General features: G+C 46.8%; 1 protein-coding gene across 2 annotated transcripts in view; it reads right to left on the bottom strand.

Moving 5' to 3' along the window:
• The window catches only part of LOC142310361 (uncharacterized), a 216,143-nt gene that overhangs the window by 118,780 nt on the left and 78,428 nt on the right, over positions 1 to 18,935 (bottom strand). For both annotated transcript variants that reach the window (XM_075347879.1, XM_075347881.1), the window contains exon 2: positions 16,693 to 16,761. In XM_075347879.1, coding sequence (XP_075203994.1) covers positions 16,693 to 16,744 — 52 coding nt within the window. In that variant the 5' untranslated portion in view covers positions 16,745 to 16,761. The remainder of the gene's footprint in view (positions 1 to 16,692; positions 16,762 to 18,935) is intronic.

Below are 18,935 nucleotides of genomic sequence, written 5' to 3'. Positions count from 1 at the left end.
ATGGAGTCTTTAATGTGTCTGTGTATTTATTTCTATTAAAGTATTTTTTCTCTGTGTGGTGGTTTTTTTAACCCTTTATTGGAGATTCTTAATGGCCGGGTCAAACGTGCCTGACATTAAGAATCTCTGGCTTAATACTGGCTAGTAAAACAAAGCCAGTATTAACTCATGATTACCCAACAAGCCACCCGGGTCCACGGCTGTTGGAAGAGTTGGATACAGCGCCACATGATGGCGCTTCTATGAGAGCGCCATTTTCTGGGACGGCTGCGGACTGAAATCCGCAGCAGAGGCGCCCAGAAACCTCGGGCTAACCTGTGCTGCGGATTCCAATCCCCAGCTGCCTAGTTGTACCCGGCTGGACACAAAAATGGGGCGAAGCCCACGTCATTTGTTTTTTAATTATTTCATGAAATAAGTGAAATAATTAAAAAAAAACAGGCTTCCCTATATTTTTGGTTCCCAGCCGGGTACAAATAGGCAACTGGGGGTTGGAGGCAGCCCGTGGCTGCCTGCTGTACCTGGCTAGCATACAAAAATATGGCGAAGCCCACGTCATTTTTTTGGTGGGCAAAAAAATTCTGCATACAGTCCTGGATGGAGTATGCTGAGCCTTGTAGTTCTGCAGCTGCTGTCTGCTCTTCTCCATACAGACAGACAGCAGCTGCAGAACTACAAGGCTCAGCATACTCCATCCAGGACTGTATGCAGAAGTTTTTTGCCCCCTGAAAAAATTATGTGGGCTTCGCCATATTTTTGTATGCTAGCCAGGTACAGCAGGCAGGTACGGCTGCCCCCAACCCCCAGTTGCCTATTTGTACCCGGCTGGGAACCAAAAATAAAGGGAAGCCCTTTTTTATTATTTCATGAATTTCATGAAATAATTAGAAAACAAATGACGTAGGCTTCGCCCCATTTTTGTGTCCAGCCAGGTACAACTAGGCAGCTGGGGATTGGAATCCGCAGCACAGGTTAGCCTGAGCTTTCTGGGCCCCACTGCTGCGAATTGCAGTCTGCAGCCGCCTCAGAAAATGGCATTTTCATAGAAGCGCCATCTTCTGGCGCTGTATCCAACTCTTCCAGCACCTGCCTGCTATACCTGGCTAGCATACAAAAATATGGCGAAGCTCACGTCCTTTTTTTGTAGTTTTTTGGCAAAAAAAATAAAAAATGCTTCCCTGGATTTTCCATTGCCAGTGAAGGTAACACCAAGCAGTGGGGGTTAGCAGCCAGTAGCTGCTTGGATTACCCTTAGCTAGCAATACAAAAAATGCAGCGGGAGCCCATATATATTTTTTTAATTATTTATTTAAATAACTAAAAATAAAATGGGCTTCCCTGTATTTTGATTGCTGGACATCACAGTGCTGTAAAAATAAATCTTTAAAAAAATGACGTAGCGCTCCGCGGTATTTTTGATTCTCAGCGCAGATAAAGCAGACAGCTACGGGTTGCCACCCCCATCTGCCTGCCATTACCTTGGTTGGCAATCAAAATACAGGGAAGCCCATTAATTTTTTCTATTTAAAAAATAGTTAAAAAAAAAAATGACGTTGGGTCCCCCCACTTTTGATAGCCAGCTAGGGTAAAGCAGACGGCTGTAGCCTGAAAACCACAGCTGGCAGCTTTACCGTGGTTGGGGATCCAATGTGGAGGTCCCCTCAGGCTCTTTTTTATAATTATTTTATAAATATTAATAATTACACAATAAAAGTAGGGTCCCCCCCAAATTGGATCACCAGCCAAGGTAAAGCGGACAGCTGTGGACTGGTATTCTCAGGGTGGGACGGTCCATAGTTATTGGGCCTTCACAGCCTAAAAATAGCAGGCCGCAGGCACCCCAGACGTGGCGCATCCACTAGATGCGCCAATCCTGGCGCTTCACCCCAGCTCATCCCGTGCCCTGGTGCAGTGGCAAACGGGGTAATAAATCGGGTTGATACTAGCTGTAAAGTAACCTGAGATCAAGCCCAGCAGTTTGTGATGTCATGGCGTCTATTAGATACTCAACATCATAAACTGTCAGTACTAACAAAAAAAAAAAAAATCGACAAAAGAAATTTATTTGAAAAAACAGTCCCCAAAACATTTCCTCTTTCACCAATTTATTGTAAGAAAAAAAATAAAGGGGTCCCACGACGACTCTGGACCGTCTAGAATATGGGGGGGAGACACTCAGGGAACGTATCCCCCATTTTCTAGGAGTGCGGACCCTTCATGTGAGGAGTGTGGGTGCAATGAATCTGCACTCACTCTTCTCGGGTCCACAGCAGCAGAGTCCATGTCGTAATGGTTGCTACCAAAGCTGCAATGCCCTGCTCATGAGGTAAGGGCATGCCTAATCAGGAGAACTACTGTAGAGGAAGCTCTGCTCACTGGTATATAGGTGCTCAGAGGTAATAATAGATAAAATTAGTGAGTAACCTCGGCACTCTAAATCTCCCAGACTAAGTCAGTAAGTCACAACGGATAGTAATGCAAAATCACTCTTTATTGGTCCGTATTAAGAAAAAATTTTTTTTCATAAGCATATATGTTTTTGTCCAAAACAAGTTACAAATGACGTTTCGGCCTGAGCCTTCGTCAGATTGGACTTATCTGCATGTAATCATGAAAAATGACAATAATCAGTATCACATAAGAGTGAGAGAACAATAACATAAACTCGAACAATGTAGAGGTACAATTGGGATGCAGCAAAAAAATTGCAACACAGCAAGAAATGAAACACATGATACAAATGTCATAATACAGTACAAGGACAATATAGTAATGACAAATATGGGGTCAGAGTAGACTTAGACAGCTCTGGTACGAAAGAGATGTCAATCATAAAGTAACATGTGCAGTAGGTGTAGAGCTACAGTATGCATGGCAGAGCTAATGGGTAGACCGACCATAGAAAAAGAACGGAGAAAAAGTGGAGAAAAAGTGGAGAAAAAATTGAGAAAAAAATGGAGAAAAAGTGGAGAAAAAGTGGAGAAAAAATTGAGAAAAAGTGGAGAAAAAGTGGAGAAAAGGTGGAGAAAAAAATGGAGAAAAAGTGGAGAAAAAGTGGAGAAAAAGTGGAGAAAAAAATGGAGAAAAAGTGGCGAAAAAGTAGAGAAAAAATGGAGAAAAAAATGGAGAAAAAAATGGAGAAAAAGTGGAGAAAAAGTGGAGAAAAAGTGGAGAAGAAAATGGAGAAAAAGTGGAGAAAAAGTGGAGAAAAAGTGGAGAAAAAGTGGAAAAAAATGGAGAAAAAGTGGAGAAAAAGTGGAGAAAAAATGGAGAAAAAGTGGAGAAAAAGTGGAGAAAAAGTGGAGAAAAAGTGGAGAAAAAAAATGGAGAAAAAAATGGAGAAAAAGTGGAGAAAAAGTGGAGAAAAAAGTGGAGAAAAAGTGGAGAAAAAGTGGAGAAAAAGTGGAGAAAAAAATGGAGAAAAAGTGGAGAAAAAGTGGAGAAAAAATGGAGAAAAAGATGGAGAAAAAGTGGAGAAAAAGTGGAGAAAAAGTGGAGAAAAAAATGGAGAAAAAGTGGAGAAAAAGTGGAGAAAAAGTGGAGAAAAAAATGGAGAAAAAGTAGAGAAAAAGTGGAGAAAAAGTAGAGAAAAAATGGAGAAAAAAATGGAGAAAAAGTGGAGCAAAAGTGGAGAAAAAGTGAAGAATAAGTGGAGAAAAGGTGGAGAAAAAAATGGAGAAAAAGTGGAGAAAAAGTGGAGAAAAGGTGGAGAAAAAGTGGAGAAAAAAGTGGAGAAAAAATGGAGAAAAAGTGGAGAAAAAGTGGAGAAAATGTGGAGAAAAAAATGGAGAAAAAGTGGAGAAAAAGTGGAGAAAAAGTGGAGAAAAAAATGGAGAAAAAGTGGAGAAAAAGTGGAGAAAAAATGGAGAAAAAAATGGAGAAAAAGTGGAGAAAAAATGTAGAAAAAGTGGAGAAAAAATGGAGAAAAAGTGGAGAAAAAGTGGAGCACCCTTTGGTGCCTTTCATGTGGCACTAAGGGGTGCTTAGCTTTGTATTTAGCCAAAAGAATGAAAAAAAAAAAAATGACGTAGGGTTCCCCCTAGTTTTGTAGCCAGCTAGGGTAAAGCAGACGGCTGCAGCCTGCAGACCACAGCTGGAAACCTCACCTTGGCTGGTAATCCAAAACTGAGGGCACCCCACGCTGTTATTTTAAATTAAATAAATAATTTAAAAAAAAAACACGTAGGGGTCCCCCAAAATTGGATCACCAGCCAAGGTAAAGCAGACAGCTGGGGCCTGATATTCTCAGACTAGGGAGGTCCATGGTTATTGGACTCTCCCCAGCCTAAAAATAGCAGGCCGCAGCCGCCCCAGAAGTGGCACATCCATTAGATGCACCAATCCTGGTGCTTCGCCCCAGCTCATCCCGTGCCCTGGTGCGGTGGCAAACGGGGTAATATATGGGGTTAATACCAGATGTGTAATGTCACCTGGCATCAAGCCCTGGGGTTGGTGAGGTCAGGCGTCTATCAGATACCCGACATCACCAACCCAGTCAGTAATAAAAAAAATAATAGACGACAACCACATTTTTATTTGAAAAAACACTCCCCAATACATTCCCTCTTTAACCAATTTATTAGAATGAAAAGCAAATCCAGGTCTGGTGTAATCCAAGGGGTTGCCATGACGATCCACACTGTCCCAGTCAATGAAGAGCAGAATGTTCCCCATTGGCTGGGAGAGCAGTGCAGTGACCTGAGCTAACATCAATGGGTCAGCCCAGGTCACTGCAGGGCATGACAAGTGCTGCTGTCAGCGAGGTACATTACCTGCGCTGATCTCCAGCACACTGACAGCCCCTGTCACTGAGTTCAATGACCGGCGCCTTCACACCAAGTATCACCGCTAGTCAGTCTCGGGTCGGAAGTGAGAGAAGGTGATGTGACAAGCGGCGGCCATGGAGGACAGGTACAGCGCTGAGGTCGGGATGGCGGGACTTCATCACCGCAGGTAAGCCGAGCGGGACCATGTGTGTGTGTGTGTGTGTGTGTGTGTGTGTGTGTGTACGTGTGTACAATACATGCCGCGGGCAGGAGGGGGCGGAGCGAGCTGAGCGGGGAAGTGTGGGCTTCCTGCACGTAACTAGGATAAACATCGGGTTACTAACCAAAGCGCTTTGGTTGGATACCCGATGTTTATCTTGGTTACCAGCTTCTGGCAGGCTGCCAGCAATGGCTCCTGCACACTGTAGCTGTAAAAAGCCCTGCTTTTTGCTGCTAGAACCGTTCTCGAACGTATCTAGAACTATCGAGCTTTTGCAAAAAGCTCGAGTTCTAGTTCGATCTCGAACAGCCCCCAAAATCACTCGAGCCTAGAACTGGAGAACCTCGAACCTCGAACCGCGCTCAACTCTACTAAATATGCATTTTTTTTAATAAAATGTTAGCGTTGACAGATGCGCAGGCCATTACTTTAGGAGAAATTATGAAGTGAATCTTTTCCCTTGCGCAGTGTGAAGAAGCTGATTTGAGCGGCTTCAGTAACAACTACAATCTGCAATGTGCTTGTTTTCCTAATGCGCAATACTTATTGTTTACAAACAGAACTCCAGTATATGGTAATTCCATGGGTCACCATCCTCTTCTGCATATGCACATGTTTTAGACTACCACCTTTTGCTGCAGTTACTGCTGCAAGTCTTTTGGGGGATGTCTCTACCAGCTTTGCACATCTAGAGGTGACTTGTTGTCCATTTTTCTTTGCACACTGACTCAAGCTCAGTAAGATTAGATGGAGACGTCTGTGACCAATTTTGAAGTCTTGTCACAGATTCTCATTGGGATTTAGGTCTGGACTGGGACTGGGCCTCTCCCACACATGAATATGCTATGATCTAAACCATCCATTGAAGTTCTGGCAGTGTGTTTAGGGCTGTTGTTTTGCTGGAAGGTGAACCTACAACCGAGACTCAAGTGTTTTGCAGCCTATAACAGCTTCTCTTTCAGAATTGACCTGCATTTATCCCCATCTATATTCCCATCAACTCTGACCAGTTGCCCTGCCCCTGCTGAAGAAAAGCCTCCCCACAGCATGACGCTGTTACTACATGTGTGACAATGGGGATGGTGTTTTCAGGGTGATGTGCAGTGTTAGTTTTCCGCCACACATAGCATTTTGCATTTAGCCTAAAAAGTTTTACTTTGGTCTCACCTGACCAGAGTACCTTCTTCCACAATCCGCACTCGTCCATGAAAATCACAAGTGGAACCATGCCCTAACATTTTCTCATACATTATAACTGGAATATCTTTAGTTCAGTACACTAAGTATGTTACAAGGGCCCAAACCTCTGATCAAGATGTAGGTCCAAATTTAACACTAGGGCCCATCACACTCTACGCTACTGAACCAAACCATTTAAATGATATTGTCAGTGCTTGTCATCGACATCTTAAAGGGAATCTGTCACCATGTTTTTGCTACTTCATCTGAGAACAGCATAATGTAGGCAAAGAGAATCTGAAACTAACCATGTTTACCTTGGATCACAGGGTGCAGCTGTTCTGACTTTATCTCAGAATTGAGTGTAGCAGAGACAGGAGCCCTCCCCATCCACACCAGACTTTCAATAGAGATTGTGTATTGATTATGAGGTGTCAATCACAGCATGGGGATCTGATCTGCATGCTGAGGAGTGAGAGAATGTTAATCACAGAACAATAAACCCTTTAGTATGATTAAACAATAGCTTGCACACAGATAAGAGAAACACAGATATTTTTTCTTTTTAAAGCCTTGCAGCATGCTGTCCTCAGCTTACATTGCAAAATCCTGGTGATAGATTCCCTTTAATAGTTAACACTAGAACTACTGGACTTGTGACACCTATATAGAAATACATAGTGCAAAGTAGTCAAAATGACTACCTCAGTAGTTCTAGTGTTAAACAGCAAGGATTGGAAATAGCTACATGCACTGCTGGTAGGGGCATGTGCATAGCTGGTATTGAACAATATATGCACCCTGACAGTGATGGACCATTGTGTCAGGGGTTAATCTTACGGCAGAGTATGCAGATGAGATGCCTTAAGGCCATGTCTCACTAAGCAACATCGCTAGCAACATCGCTGCTGAGGCACGACTTTTGTGACACAACAGCGATGTTGCTAGTGATGTTGCTGTGTGTGACATCCAGCAACAACCTGGTCCCTGCTGTGAGGTCGCCGGTTGTTGCTGAATGTCCTGGACCATTTTTTAGTTGTTGCTCTCCAGCTGTGAAGCCCACATTGCTGTGTGTGACAGTGAGAGAGCAACAACTGAATGTGCAGGGAGCAGGGAGTCGGCTTCTGCGGACGCTGGTAACCACGGTAAACATCGGGTAACCAAGAAGCCCTTTCCCTGGTTACCCGATATTTACCTTCATTACCAGCGTCCGCCGCTCTCACGCTGTCAGTGCCGACTCCCTGCTCCCTGCACACATAGCCAGACTACACATCGGGTAATTAACCCGATGTGTACTCTGGCTAGGAGTGCAGGGAGCCAGCGCTAAGCGGTGTGCGCCTGTAACCAAGGTAAATATCGGGTTGGTTACCCAATATTTACCTTAGTTACCAAGCGCAGCATCGCTTCCACGCGTCGCTGCTGGCTGGGGGCTGGTCACTGGTTGCTGGTGAGATCTGCCTGTTTGACAGCTCACCAGCAACCCGTGTAGCGATGCTCCAGCGATCCCTGCCAGGTCAGGTTGCTGGTGGGATCGCTGGCGCGTCGCTTAGTGTAACGGTGCCTTAAGGAGACTTTAATGATAATTGGGTAATGATAATCTGTGATAGTGACAGGTAAGATTAGAGGTTACAAGAGGGAGTACAGCACTGTCAGCCAAGAATAAATCAATACTGGACATGGAAAATTGGGATGAAGAGAAGCAAGTATCTGAGCAGGATGTCATGGTCCTTCTCCATTGTGAGCATAGCTGGTTAGGGCAAGTTGCACCTTTGATGTCGCTATAGGAACGCACAGTCCAAAGCCAGCCTGGGGGTGGAGTCCAGTTAGTTGGAGCAGAATGTAGAGTGTGAGCCAGTTGGAAGAAGATGCGGAGGAAAGTGGTCCTGGGGACAAGGGCTGGATCAGCTCGTCTCAGGATCGTGGGAAAGAAGGAGTCCTAGTGCCATGGGAAATGCGCCATACACCCTTCGACTTTTTTCCTCACTGGCTTACTGGTGGGGAGGGACTTGGCCACATAGGGGACCGGCCTCTTAACTAGTGGAGAACTTCAAGACTCAGCTAGCAAACCTGAGGCTATAGGGTAGTTTACACGCTGCAACATCGCTAGCGTTTTATCATCAGGGTCACAGTATTTGTGATGCACATCCGACGTCATTAGCGACATCGCAGCATGTGACACTTACGAGTGACCTTAAACGATCGCAAAAAATACAAAAATCATTGGTTTTGGAGAGGTCGTCCAAAAACCAAAAATCATTGTCTGCTTAGTAGCGATGTTGTTCGTTGTTCCTGCGTCACCACACATCACTATGTGTGACACTGCAGGAATGACAAACATCTCCTTACCTACGTCCACCGGCAATGCGGAAGGAAGGAGGTGGGCGGGATGTTACGTCCCGCTCATCTCCGCCCCTCCGCTTCTATTGGCCGGCCGCTTAGTGACGCCGCAGTGACGTTGCTATGACGTCGAACGCACCTCCCCCTTGAGGGAGGGATTGTTCGGCGGTCATAGCGACGTCGCTGAACAGGTATGTGCGTGTGACGCTGCCGTAACGATAATGTTCGCTACGGCAGTGATCACCACATATCGCTCCAACGACGGGGGCGGGTGCTAACGCTAGCGACATTGCTAGCAATCGCTAGCGATGTTGCAGCGTGTAAAGTACCCTTATGGCTACTGCAAGTACTGGAACCAGACCCGCACACATTCAGTGAAAAGGTGCCCACATAGGGCCAAGGGATAGAGCTTCAAGCCACCCAACAGGGTTCGTGGACACGGGCTCGGGGCTCTGTCTGTGCAGGCGTGGGACAGGCGGGAGAGGTCAGCGCAGGAAGATGACCAGCAAAGGACACTGAAGGGTGTACCGGGTTGTGCCTCCGAACTATCCGTGGATTGGCTCATCACAGCAGGACTCAGCACTCTGAATGCAGCCTGTGACTAGTCATGGTAACCTGGAAATCTGAACTGTGAGTAAAGACCTTGTGACTGCATTCCTGTGTTGCCCAGTTATTCCCTGCGCCTCCGGCCCTGCACCCCGCCATTACTCCACAACACTATCTTCAGCCCTGGGGACTCAGCTCTACCTGTGGACAGCTATACCAACTCAGCTGCATCACCATCAATCCCCAGGGGAACCTGAATAGCAGCGATGGCATCCATGTTGCCGCATACCACAGGTGGCGTCACAAACTCTTATCCCCTGCAAATATTTCCCCCACCACCATCATTTTATAATGACACTGCCGGGGTCACGGAACCGGGCCCTGTCACCGTGACATCCTCCGAGTAGAACAGAGACAGCCTGGTGACAAGTAACCCCCAGGCCCCGGTGCGGGCGTGTCACTTCAAATCTATGTTGAGCATCTTGATGCTATGGACACATTTGAATTTCCATCTCCATTCATGTGGTAGGGAACATGAGGATCTTCTTTGTTTTTGGATTAGACCTGGGTCTCCACCAAAGAATGGAATCCCCTTGGGGATGGAGCTGGAAGAAACTATAGTTGAGACATAAAGAAGGTATAGGCACTACTGACATAGTTTGCTGCATTCGATCGAGCAGGTCTTGGCTGTGATCAAGTAATGAAGATTCTGTGCGTTAGTGTTGCTCAATCCAGATTCTGACGTCTCAGAGTAATCCGAGTGTGAAAGAAATGAAAGGATGGCACTCTCCATTTGGTGCAGAATTTAATAGTCTTCAGAACATCGTACAAGAGGAGGAAGTGGGGGGATGAGGCACGCGTGGACTACGGCCATTTAGCACACAAGTAGCGATTCAACAGGTCCTGTTGAAGTGCTACTTGTGAGCGAACCAGCTGTAGTTCACGAGTGCCTCATCCCCCTTTCTCCGCTTGTATGATGTTCTGAAGACTATTACACATGGCAATGAAGGGTGAGTGGCATCCTTTAATTTCTTCCACACTGGGAGCTATAGTTGAGGCCTGGATGATCTGTGACCTAGTGGACTTACTGTAAATCTATTTCAAATGACTGTAATGGGTATAATATATAGTGGTGTCATCTCCACTGGTCAGTGAGATATGTTTCTACATCTTTCACGCCTGTCATACACTAGGTCATACATGAATGGTCCAGGTTGGCTAAATCCTATTAAGCGGTTTATCTAATATGTCCTTATGCCTTAGTTTTTCATATGGAAAGGACATACGGTAGGTTTATTGTTGTGACTTTATGATCAGTGTAATGTGGAACATTTTTTCATCGTTTATTGTGTCTTTATAAACAGTTTGTTACGGTTGCTGCGAGCACTGGAGACTATGTCCAGATTTCTTGCTACTGCACATGTGCGAGCGCTGGAGACTAAGTCCAGATTTCTTGCTACTGCACATGTGCGAGCGCTGGAGACTAAGTCCAGATTTCTTGCTACTGCACATGTGCGAGCGCTGGAGACTGTCCAGATTTCTTGCTACTGCACATGTGCGAGCGCCGGAGACTAAGTCCAATCTTGGAGCCATTGCACATGTGCGGGTGACATCATCGCTGACACGAGGTCACATGTCTCTGACACCTTCTATGCCGATTGGTCGTTGGTCATGTGCTTGTGACGTCTTGCTCGGTGATAGGCCAGCATGACGTCACTCCTGTCGTTCTGGCAGCGGATTGGCTCTGGTGTCCTCCATCTTGGATGAGGCACAGAGTCTATATAAGACCCTGACACACGCCGCATGGTGCTCAGTCCTCTTGGTTCATGCATATGAGTAGACGCTCTGTGCGCGTTCCTCTAGGCATTCCTCTGTCTATGCTAGGTGAGCGCTACCGGCAGGGTAGCGTTCTTATACCTTACAGCTTCGGCTGCTGTCCGTATCCTTACCTCTTAGGGGAGCGGACATAGGCAGGTGCCTGAGGCACATGGTCTGGCTGGGCCTTGTGATTCTACTCGTAGGTGGACGTTGCCGCTAGGGTAACGTTCCTTCTACTGCGTCTGGCAGTTGTTCGTATCCTCGCACACTAGGGGAGCGAACAGAGGTAGGAGCTTTGTGCGGCTTACGCTGCTGTTCGTCTCTTTTGCACCACTAGAAGAGCGGACCTAGGCAGGTGCCATATCTAGTGGTTCGTGTCCTCGCACACTAGTGGAGCGAACGCAGGTAGGAGCTTTGTGCGGCTTACGCTGCTGTTCGTCTCTTTTGCACCACTAGAAGAGCGGACCTAGGTAGGTGCCATTTCGCACACATTGCCTTTGTCTCTGTGATTATTAACAGAGATCATTCCACACACCCTCCAAGTAAGGGAGGAATTGCTTTACTTACTTATTATATCCTTCTGTGAGTTAACAGAGGTATTGCACTCTGCCATAGTCTGCAGCAAAGTCTTTGCACGGTGGACCCTGACTGTCTGATACTCCTTTCGGTTATTATCAGACAGCCCCCCGTAACATTAGGACTGAGCCAAGGGTCTGGCAGTTATGGCAGTATATCAGCAGTTACACCGTTACATACAAGTACTTGAGTCACGGCTCAAGAGTATAGAGGATAAACCTCAGACCATGGTGACATCTGCACATGATCCTCGACTTGCTCTGCCAAACAGATATTCTGGCGATGCCAGATCATGTCGTGGTTTCATTAGTCAGTGTCAGATACACCTAGAGGTCAACTCTTCTCGCTTCTCTACGGAGAGGTCCAGAGTAGGCTTTATCATCTCCTTACTTCAGGACAAAGCCTTAGAATGGGCGACTCCCCTATGGGAGCGCTCTGATGTGGTTACTCTGAGACATCAAGACTTTCTTGATGCTCTTAAGGCGGTATTCATGGGTCCGCAGGTTACCCATGATGCGGCCCTGAGACTGTTAGATCTATCTCAGGGTTCGTTATCCACTAGTTCTTATGCCATTGCTTTTAGAACTCTGGTGGCAGAACTAGATTGGCCAGAGAAGGTGTTGATTCCTATCTTCTGGAGAGGGTTGGCAGGCTATGTCAAGGATGCCCTTGCTACTCGTGAGGTCCCTGCTTCTCTGGAGGACTTGATCACAGTAGCAACGAGGATCGATGTACGCCATAAGGAACGTAGACTCGAGGTCTCTTCCTCACGCCCTAAGCATCGGGCTATTCCAGTTGTTGAGGGTCCACTACCATCTTCCTCAGCATCTGAAACATCTCCCACTCCTATGGAGTTAGGTCATACGTTCTCCAGACTACGCAAGTCTGGTCCTCCTATATGTTACGTATGTCGTCAGGCTGGGCACTATGCCAACAAGTGTCCTAGTCGTCAGGGAAACTCCCTGGCCTAGTAACCATTATAGGGGGGTTACTAGAGACGTCTTCTGCACCCTCTAAGTGTTGTATCCCAGGTCAGCTCTCGTTATCTGAGAATACATGGCCTATTATGGCTTTTGTGGATTCCGGAGCTGACGGGATTTTTGTGTCCTCAGGATTTGTAAAGGGACACAATATTCCCTCTATCATGTTAGAGGTGCCTATTCCTGTCCGTGTTGTTAATGGAACTATGTTGTCTGACTCCATTACATTGAGGACAGTTCCCTTGCGCCTTTCCCTGTCTCAGGGTCACATAGAGGAGATTTCTTTTCTTGTTTTGCCTGAGGGTATAGACGACGTCCTTCTGGGTCTCCCATGGCTTCGGACTCATGCTCCTCACATTGACTGGGAGTCTGACAGCATTATTAGTTGGGGTTCGAAATGTCAGTCCCGATGTCTTCCCTTACCACCTAAGGTCGTTGCGGTTGCATCAACTGATCTCTCTCCCATACCTACACCCTATTTGGATTTCGCTGACGTGTTCTCCAAACAGGGTGCTGAGGTTCTTCCACCCCATAGGCCGTATGACTGTGCCATAGACCTTATCCCAGGTTCGGTTCCACCTAAAGGCAGGGTTTACCCCCTGTCGATACCTGAGTCGGAGGCCATGTCGACCTATATAAGAAAGAGTTTAGAGAAGGGGTTCATTCGTAAGTCTGTCTCTCCCGCGGGAGCTGGGTTTTTCTTTGTTCGGAAGAAAGAGGGTGATTTGCATCCCTGCATAGATTACAGGGATCTCAACGCAATCACAATAAAGAACAAATACCCATTACCTTTAATTTCGGAGCTCTTTGACAGACTGAGAGGAGCTCAAGTTTTTACGAAGTTGGATCTGCGGGGTGCGTATAACTTGGTACGAATTCGAAAGGGTGACGAATGGAAGACCGCTTTTAACACCCGAGACGGTCACTATGAATACCTCGTCATGCCTTTTGGGTTATGTAATGCACCCGCAGTATTTCAGGACTTCGTAAACGATGTGTTCAGGGATTTACTGTTATCCTCAGTAGTGGTGTATCTGGACGACATCCTGATTTTTTCTCCTGATCTGGAGACTCATCGTCAGGATGTCGTTCGTGTCCTTTCCCGTTTAAGGGAGCACTCATTGTTTGCTAAACTCGAGAAATGTGTATTCGAGCAGTCCTCATTGCCTTTTTTGGGTTACATTATCTCACAAGAGGGTCTGGCTATGGATCCTGCGAAGCTCTCTGCTGTCCTGCAATGGTCCGAACCTCATTCCTTGAAGGCGGTGCAACGCTTCTTAGGATTCATAAATTATTACAGGCAGTTCATACCCCATTTTTCTACTTTGGTGGCCCCTTTGGTGGCCTTGACTAAGAAAGGTGCTAATCCCAAAGCCTACTGAGACATCTCAGGCTTTTGAGGCAGTAAAAAGACACTTTTCAACAGCTCCCGTTCTTCAAAGACCCGATGAGAATAAGCCCTTCCTCTTAGAGGTTGATGCCTCTTCAGTGGGTGCTGGTGCGGTCTTGTATCAAAAGAACGGTGCAGGTAGAAAAAGGCCGTGTTTCTTCTTTGCTAAAACCTTTTCACCGGCAGAGAGAAACTATACCATTGGGGATAGGGAACTGCTCGCCTTGAGATTAGCCTTGGAGGAGTGGTGTCACTTGCTGGAAGGAGCGAAACATCCTTTCCAGGTCTATACAGACCATAAGAATCTGACGTACTTACAAACAGCTCAGCGTCTGAATCCTCGCCAAGCCCGCTGGTCCTTGTTTTTCTCCCGCTTTCACTTCTCCATCAACTATCTGTCTGGGAGTAAGAATAACAAGGCAGACGCCCTGTCTCGCTCTATGCTTTCTACCCAGGAAGAGATTGACGAACCTCATCTTATCCTTCCCTCCAGGGTTTTTCATACGCTCTCCCCTGTGACGTTAGACCAAATCCCACCGGGCAAGACCTTTGTTCCGCCTGATCGACAGAATGATATACTGTCATGGGCCCATACCTCAAAGGTGGGTGGGCATTTTGGTATTAGGCGGACACGAGAGTTACTGGAGAGGTGGTATTGGTGGCCACACTTAGCCAGCCACGTCAAGAGATATGTCGGTTCCTGCTACTCGTGTGCTCGCAACCGTCCATTACGGCAGAGACCGGCTGGGCTCTTGCATCCTTTACCAGTGCCAGATAGACCATGGGAGGTGGTAGGCATGGACTTTGTGGGTGATCTTCCATGTTCACAGGGACATAGATTTGTGTGGGTCATTACGGACCATTTCTCCCGGATGGTTCATCTCGTACCGTTATCGAGAATCCCATCTTCCAGGGTACTAGCCAAACTATTCCTCAAGCATGTCTTTAGGCTTCACGGGATGCCAGATCGTATCATTTGTGATAGAGGCCCGCAATTTACTTCCCGTTTCTGGCGAGATCTTTGTAGCCTTCTGCAAATTGAGTTGAATCTCTCTTCGGCATACCATCCGGAGACTAATGGTTTGGTTGAACGTACCAATCAATCTATGATTATATACCTTCGACACTTTGTTGCTGAGAACCACGATAACTGGTCCTCCCTCCTACCCTGGGCAGAATTTGCCCTTAACAATTCGCTGGCTGAGGCCACTGGGCAGACACCGTTCGTACTCAATAATGGGCAACACCCTAGGGTACCGTTTCCCGCTGCTGCACCTCCTCCTCTTGTGGCCGACTGGGCAACTAATGCCAGAGAGGTTTGGGATCGGACTCAAGAGTCGATCCAAGCAGCTAAGGACCGTATGAAGACGGTGTCCGATCGGTTTCGTCGCCCGGCTCCTGTCTTTTCTCCAGGGGACTTTGTGTGGCTCTCTGCAAAACACGTGAGACTTAGAGTGAGCTCTGTCAAATTTGCTCCTCGTTTCCTGGGTCCTTATGAGGTTCTTCGACAGGTAAATCCTGTAGTCTATCAATTGAAGTTACCTGTCCATCTTAGGATTCATGACAAATTCCATGTCTCACTGCTAAAGCCGGCTATTTTACCTCACGCTCGTGAAGTGCACTCTCCTGCTTCTGATTCCTCTCGCTCTAGCTATGAGGTACGAGCCATAGTTGGTTCTAAGATGGTTAGAAGGCGCAGGTTCTTCTTGATAGATTGGGAGGGCTATGGCCCGGAACACCGCTCTTGGGAGCCTGAGGAGGCTGTCCATGCTCCCGACTTAGTTGCCGATTACCTGCGTCGCCGGGAGGGGGGCCCTTGAGGGGGAGGTACTGTTACGGTTGCTGCGAGCACTGGAGACTATGTCCAGATTTCTTGCTACTGCACATGTGCGAGCGCTGGAGACTAAGTCCAGATTTCTTGCTACTGCACATGTGCGAGCGCTGGAGACTAAGTCCAGATTTCTTGCTACTGCACATGTGCGAGCGCTGGAGACTAAGTCCAGATTTCTTGCTACTGCACATGTGCGAGCGCCGGAGACTAAGTCCAATCTTGGAGCCATTGCACATGTGCGGGTGACATCATCGCTGACACGAGGTCACATGTCTCTGACACCTTCTATGCCGATTGGTCGTTGGTCATGTGCTTGTGACGTCTTGCTCGGTGATAGGCCAGCATGACGTCACTCCTGTCGTTCTGGCAGCGGATTGGCTCTGGTGTCCTCCATCTTGGATGAGGCACAGAGTCTATATAAGACCCTGACACACGCCGCATGGTGCTCAGTCCTCTTGGTTCATGCATATGAGTAGACGCTCTGTGCGCGTTCCTCTAGGCATTCCTCTGTCTATGCTAGGTGAGCGCTACCGGCAGGGTAGCGTTCTTATACCTTACAGCTTCGGCTGCTGTCCGTATCCTTACCTCTTAGGGGAGCGGACATAGGCAGGTGCCTGAGGCACATGGTCTGGCTGGGCCTTGTGATTCTACTCGTAGGTGGACGTTGCCGCTAGGGTAACGTTCCTTCTACTGCGTCTGGCAGTTGTTCGTATCCTCGCACACTAGGGGAGTGAACAGAGGTAGGAGCTTTGTGCGGCTTACGCTGCTGTTCGTCTCTTTTGCACCACTAGAAGAGCGGACCTAGGTAGGTGCCATTTCACACACATTGCCTTTGTCTCTGTGATTATTAACAGAGATCATTCCACACACCCTCCAAGTAAGGGAGGAATTGCTTTACTTACTTATTATATCCTTCTGTGAGTTAACAGAGGTATTGCACTCTGCCATAGTCTGCAGCAAAGTCTTTGCACGGTGGACCCTGACTGTCTGATACTCCTTTCGGTTATTATCAGACAGCCCCCCGTAACACAGTTGGAATACATGCTTACATTTACCGGACATCAGGACGAGGATGATACCAAGCAATAAGGAACCCATCATGTGCTTTATTCTTCAATCTATAAGAAAATCACATAATTATATATTTACGTATAAATTCATTCTAATTCATATATGTAACCACTTCTATATATCAAATATAGGAACTAGGACTTCTATGTAGTGATGGTGATATCAGAAGTGCAAAGAACTAATCACTTTGAGAATTTAGAAATGTTATCATGTCAGACCTACTGATCAAAATAAGAGCTGGTGATGTTGGCCGGTTGAAGGTTGGTTGCAGGATTCTACTACAGACTATCAATATTTCTGCTGGACCAGGGCCGGAGAATCATTTTGCTTAGTTCTAATGCAGAGGTATCAGTCTCAGCTAACCACTTAGGGGGCCCAAAGTCTTCTCTACCACATGGTTGGATCACTTCATACCTCTGGGCATCACATTACATTATCATCATTAAGACATGTCATGCCTCTATCTCAGTACTTGACCCGGTGGCCTCTTGCTGCATGCTCGGTTTCCTTCTCTGTTGAGCAGCAGATTGCTAGTTATCTGTTCTCATTTTTCTATTTTGTCTTTGTCCTATCACATCCCGGGTGGGGCTATTTATACTCTCCATTGAACATCCCTCTCTGCTGGCTATATTTTCTAGTTGGATATCTGCTAAGGGATTCTAGCCCTGCTGCTAAGGGATTTTTTCTGGTGGGCTGAGACCAATGTTGTATTTCTCTGGGTTTTCCCATCTGCCTTTCCTACATCTTTCTTCTATTATCTGTTCGGAAGATTTTCCATTGCTTGCATTTATTATTCTCCTTTTTCTTTCAGCACGTACTTTATGTTTGTGAACCTTGGGTTTCTGTCTATCCCTGCACACCTTCTTTATCCTAGTTAGTTGAGTGCAGCTACCTCCCTTTGCTTCCTCAGTAGGAACGTGAAACAACTTAATGGCCTTTTAGGGAGTCAAGTCCGAGCTGTTGTTTCTAGATGTGTGGTTAGGGAATTCTAGTCTGTACAGGAACCAGTAGAGTGTAAGTGCGGCTATAGGATGGTAGGCTTTACTTCCCACGTTATCCGTGTTGGATCATACATGTGCATAACACTTAGAACACAACACATGGGAAAGAGTGGGCACAAATACACCAAACATGTACTGGAAAATCCAGAATAATGGAATGAAGCAAGAGGAGTCCCTTGTTGCATGCAAAAAGTGTGAAAAAGTTTATTAATAACAGAGAAATATTATTAAGAACACTTAAAAATGGGAAAGATCAAAGGGGCGATCCACCCATGAGCAGATTGGCACATCACCACTAAAACCTCATGAAATAATGCAGATGGAACAAATCACAGAGGCTCAAAAGTAACAGTACCAGAGAACAGTATACAGCAATACATAGTCACCAAATGTAGGACTAACATAAATATGGTACAGATCAAAGAGAGCCAATACAATACCAGATAAGTAAATAGTGAGGGAGATAGTGTGGGTGCACCTGCCCCACGTGTTACGCCAGCATGTGTGGCTTCATCAGGGGTAAAATGAATACATTTGCGGGAGAGGGGCCGCAAAAGATGGCAGCTATATGGGGAGAGGAGGCCGCATAAAGATGGGAGCTATATGGGGAGAGGGGCCGCAAAAGATAAGAGCTATATGGAGAGAGGAGGCCGCATAAAGATGGGAGCTATATGGGGAGAGGAGGCCGCAAAAGATGGGAGCTATATAGTGAGAGGGGCCACAAAAGATGAGAACTATATGGGGAGAGGGGCCGCAAAAGATGGGAGCTATGTGGGGAGAGGGCCCCGAAAAGATGGGAGCTATATGGGGAGAGGGGCCGCAAAAGATGAGAACTATATGGCAAGAGGAGCCGCAAAAGATGGGAGCTATGTTGGGAGAGGGGCTGCAAAAGATGGGAGCTATATGGGGAGAGGGGCCGCAAAAGATGGCAGCTATATGGGGAGAGGAGGCCGCATAAAGATGGGAGCTATATGGGGAGAGGGGCCGCAAAAGATAAGAGCTATATGGGAGAGGAGGCCGCATAAGGATGGGAGCTATATGGTGAGAGGAGGCCGCAAAAGATGGGAGCTATATGGTCAGAGGGGCCGCAAAAGATGAGAACTATATGGGGAGAGGGGCCGCAAAAGATGGAAGCTATGTGGGGAGAGGGGCCGCAAAAGATGGGAGCTATATGGGGAGAGAGGCCGCAAAACATGGGAGCTATATGGGGAGAGGATGCC

Source organism: Anomaloglossus baeobatrachus, chromosome 5, assembly GCF_048569485.1.
Source record: "Anomaloglossus baeobatrachus isolate aAnoBae1 chromosome 5, aAnoBae1.hap1, whole genome shotgun sequence".
In the NCBI taxonomy this organism is placed as follows: domain Eukaryota; kingdom Metazoa; phylum Chordata; class Amphibia; order Anura; family Aromobatidae; genus Anomaloglossus; species Anomaloglossus baeobatrachus.
The sequence above is the reverse complement of the archived record's forward strand: the minus strand, read 5'-3'. Positions and strand labels throughout refer to the sequence as shown.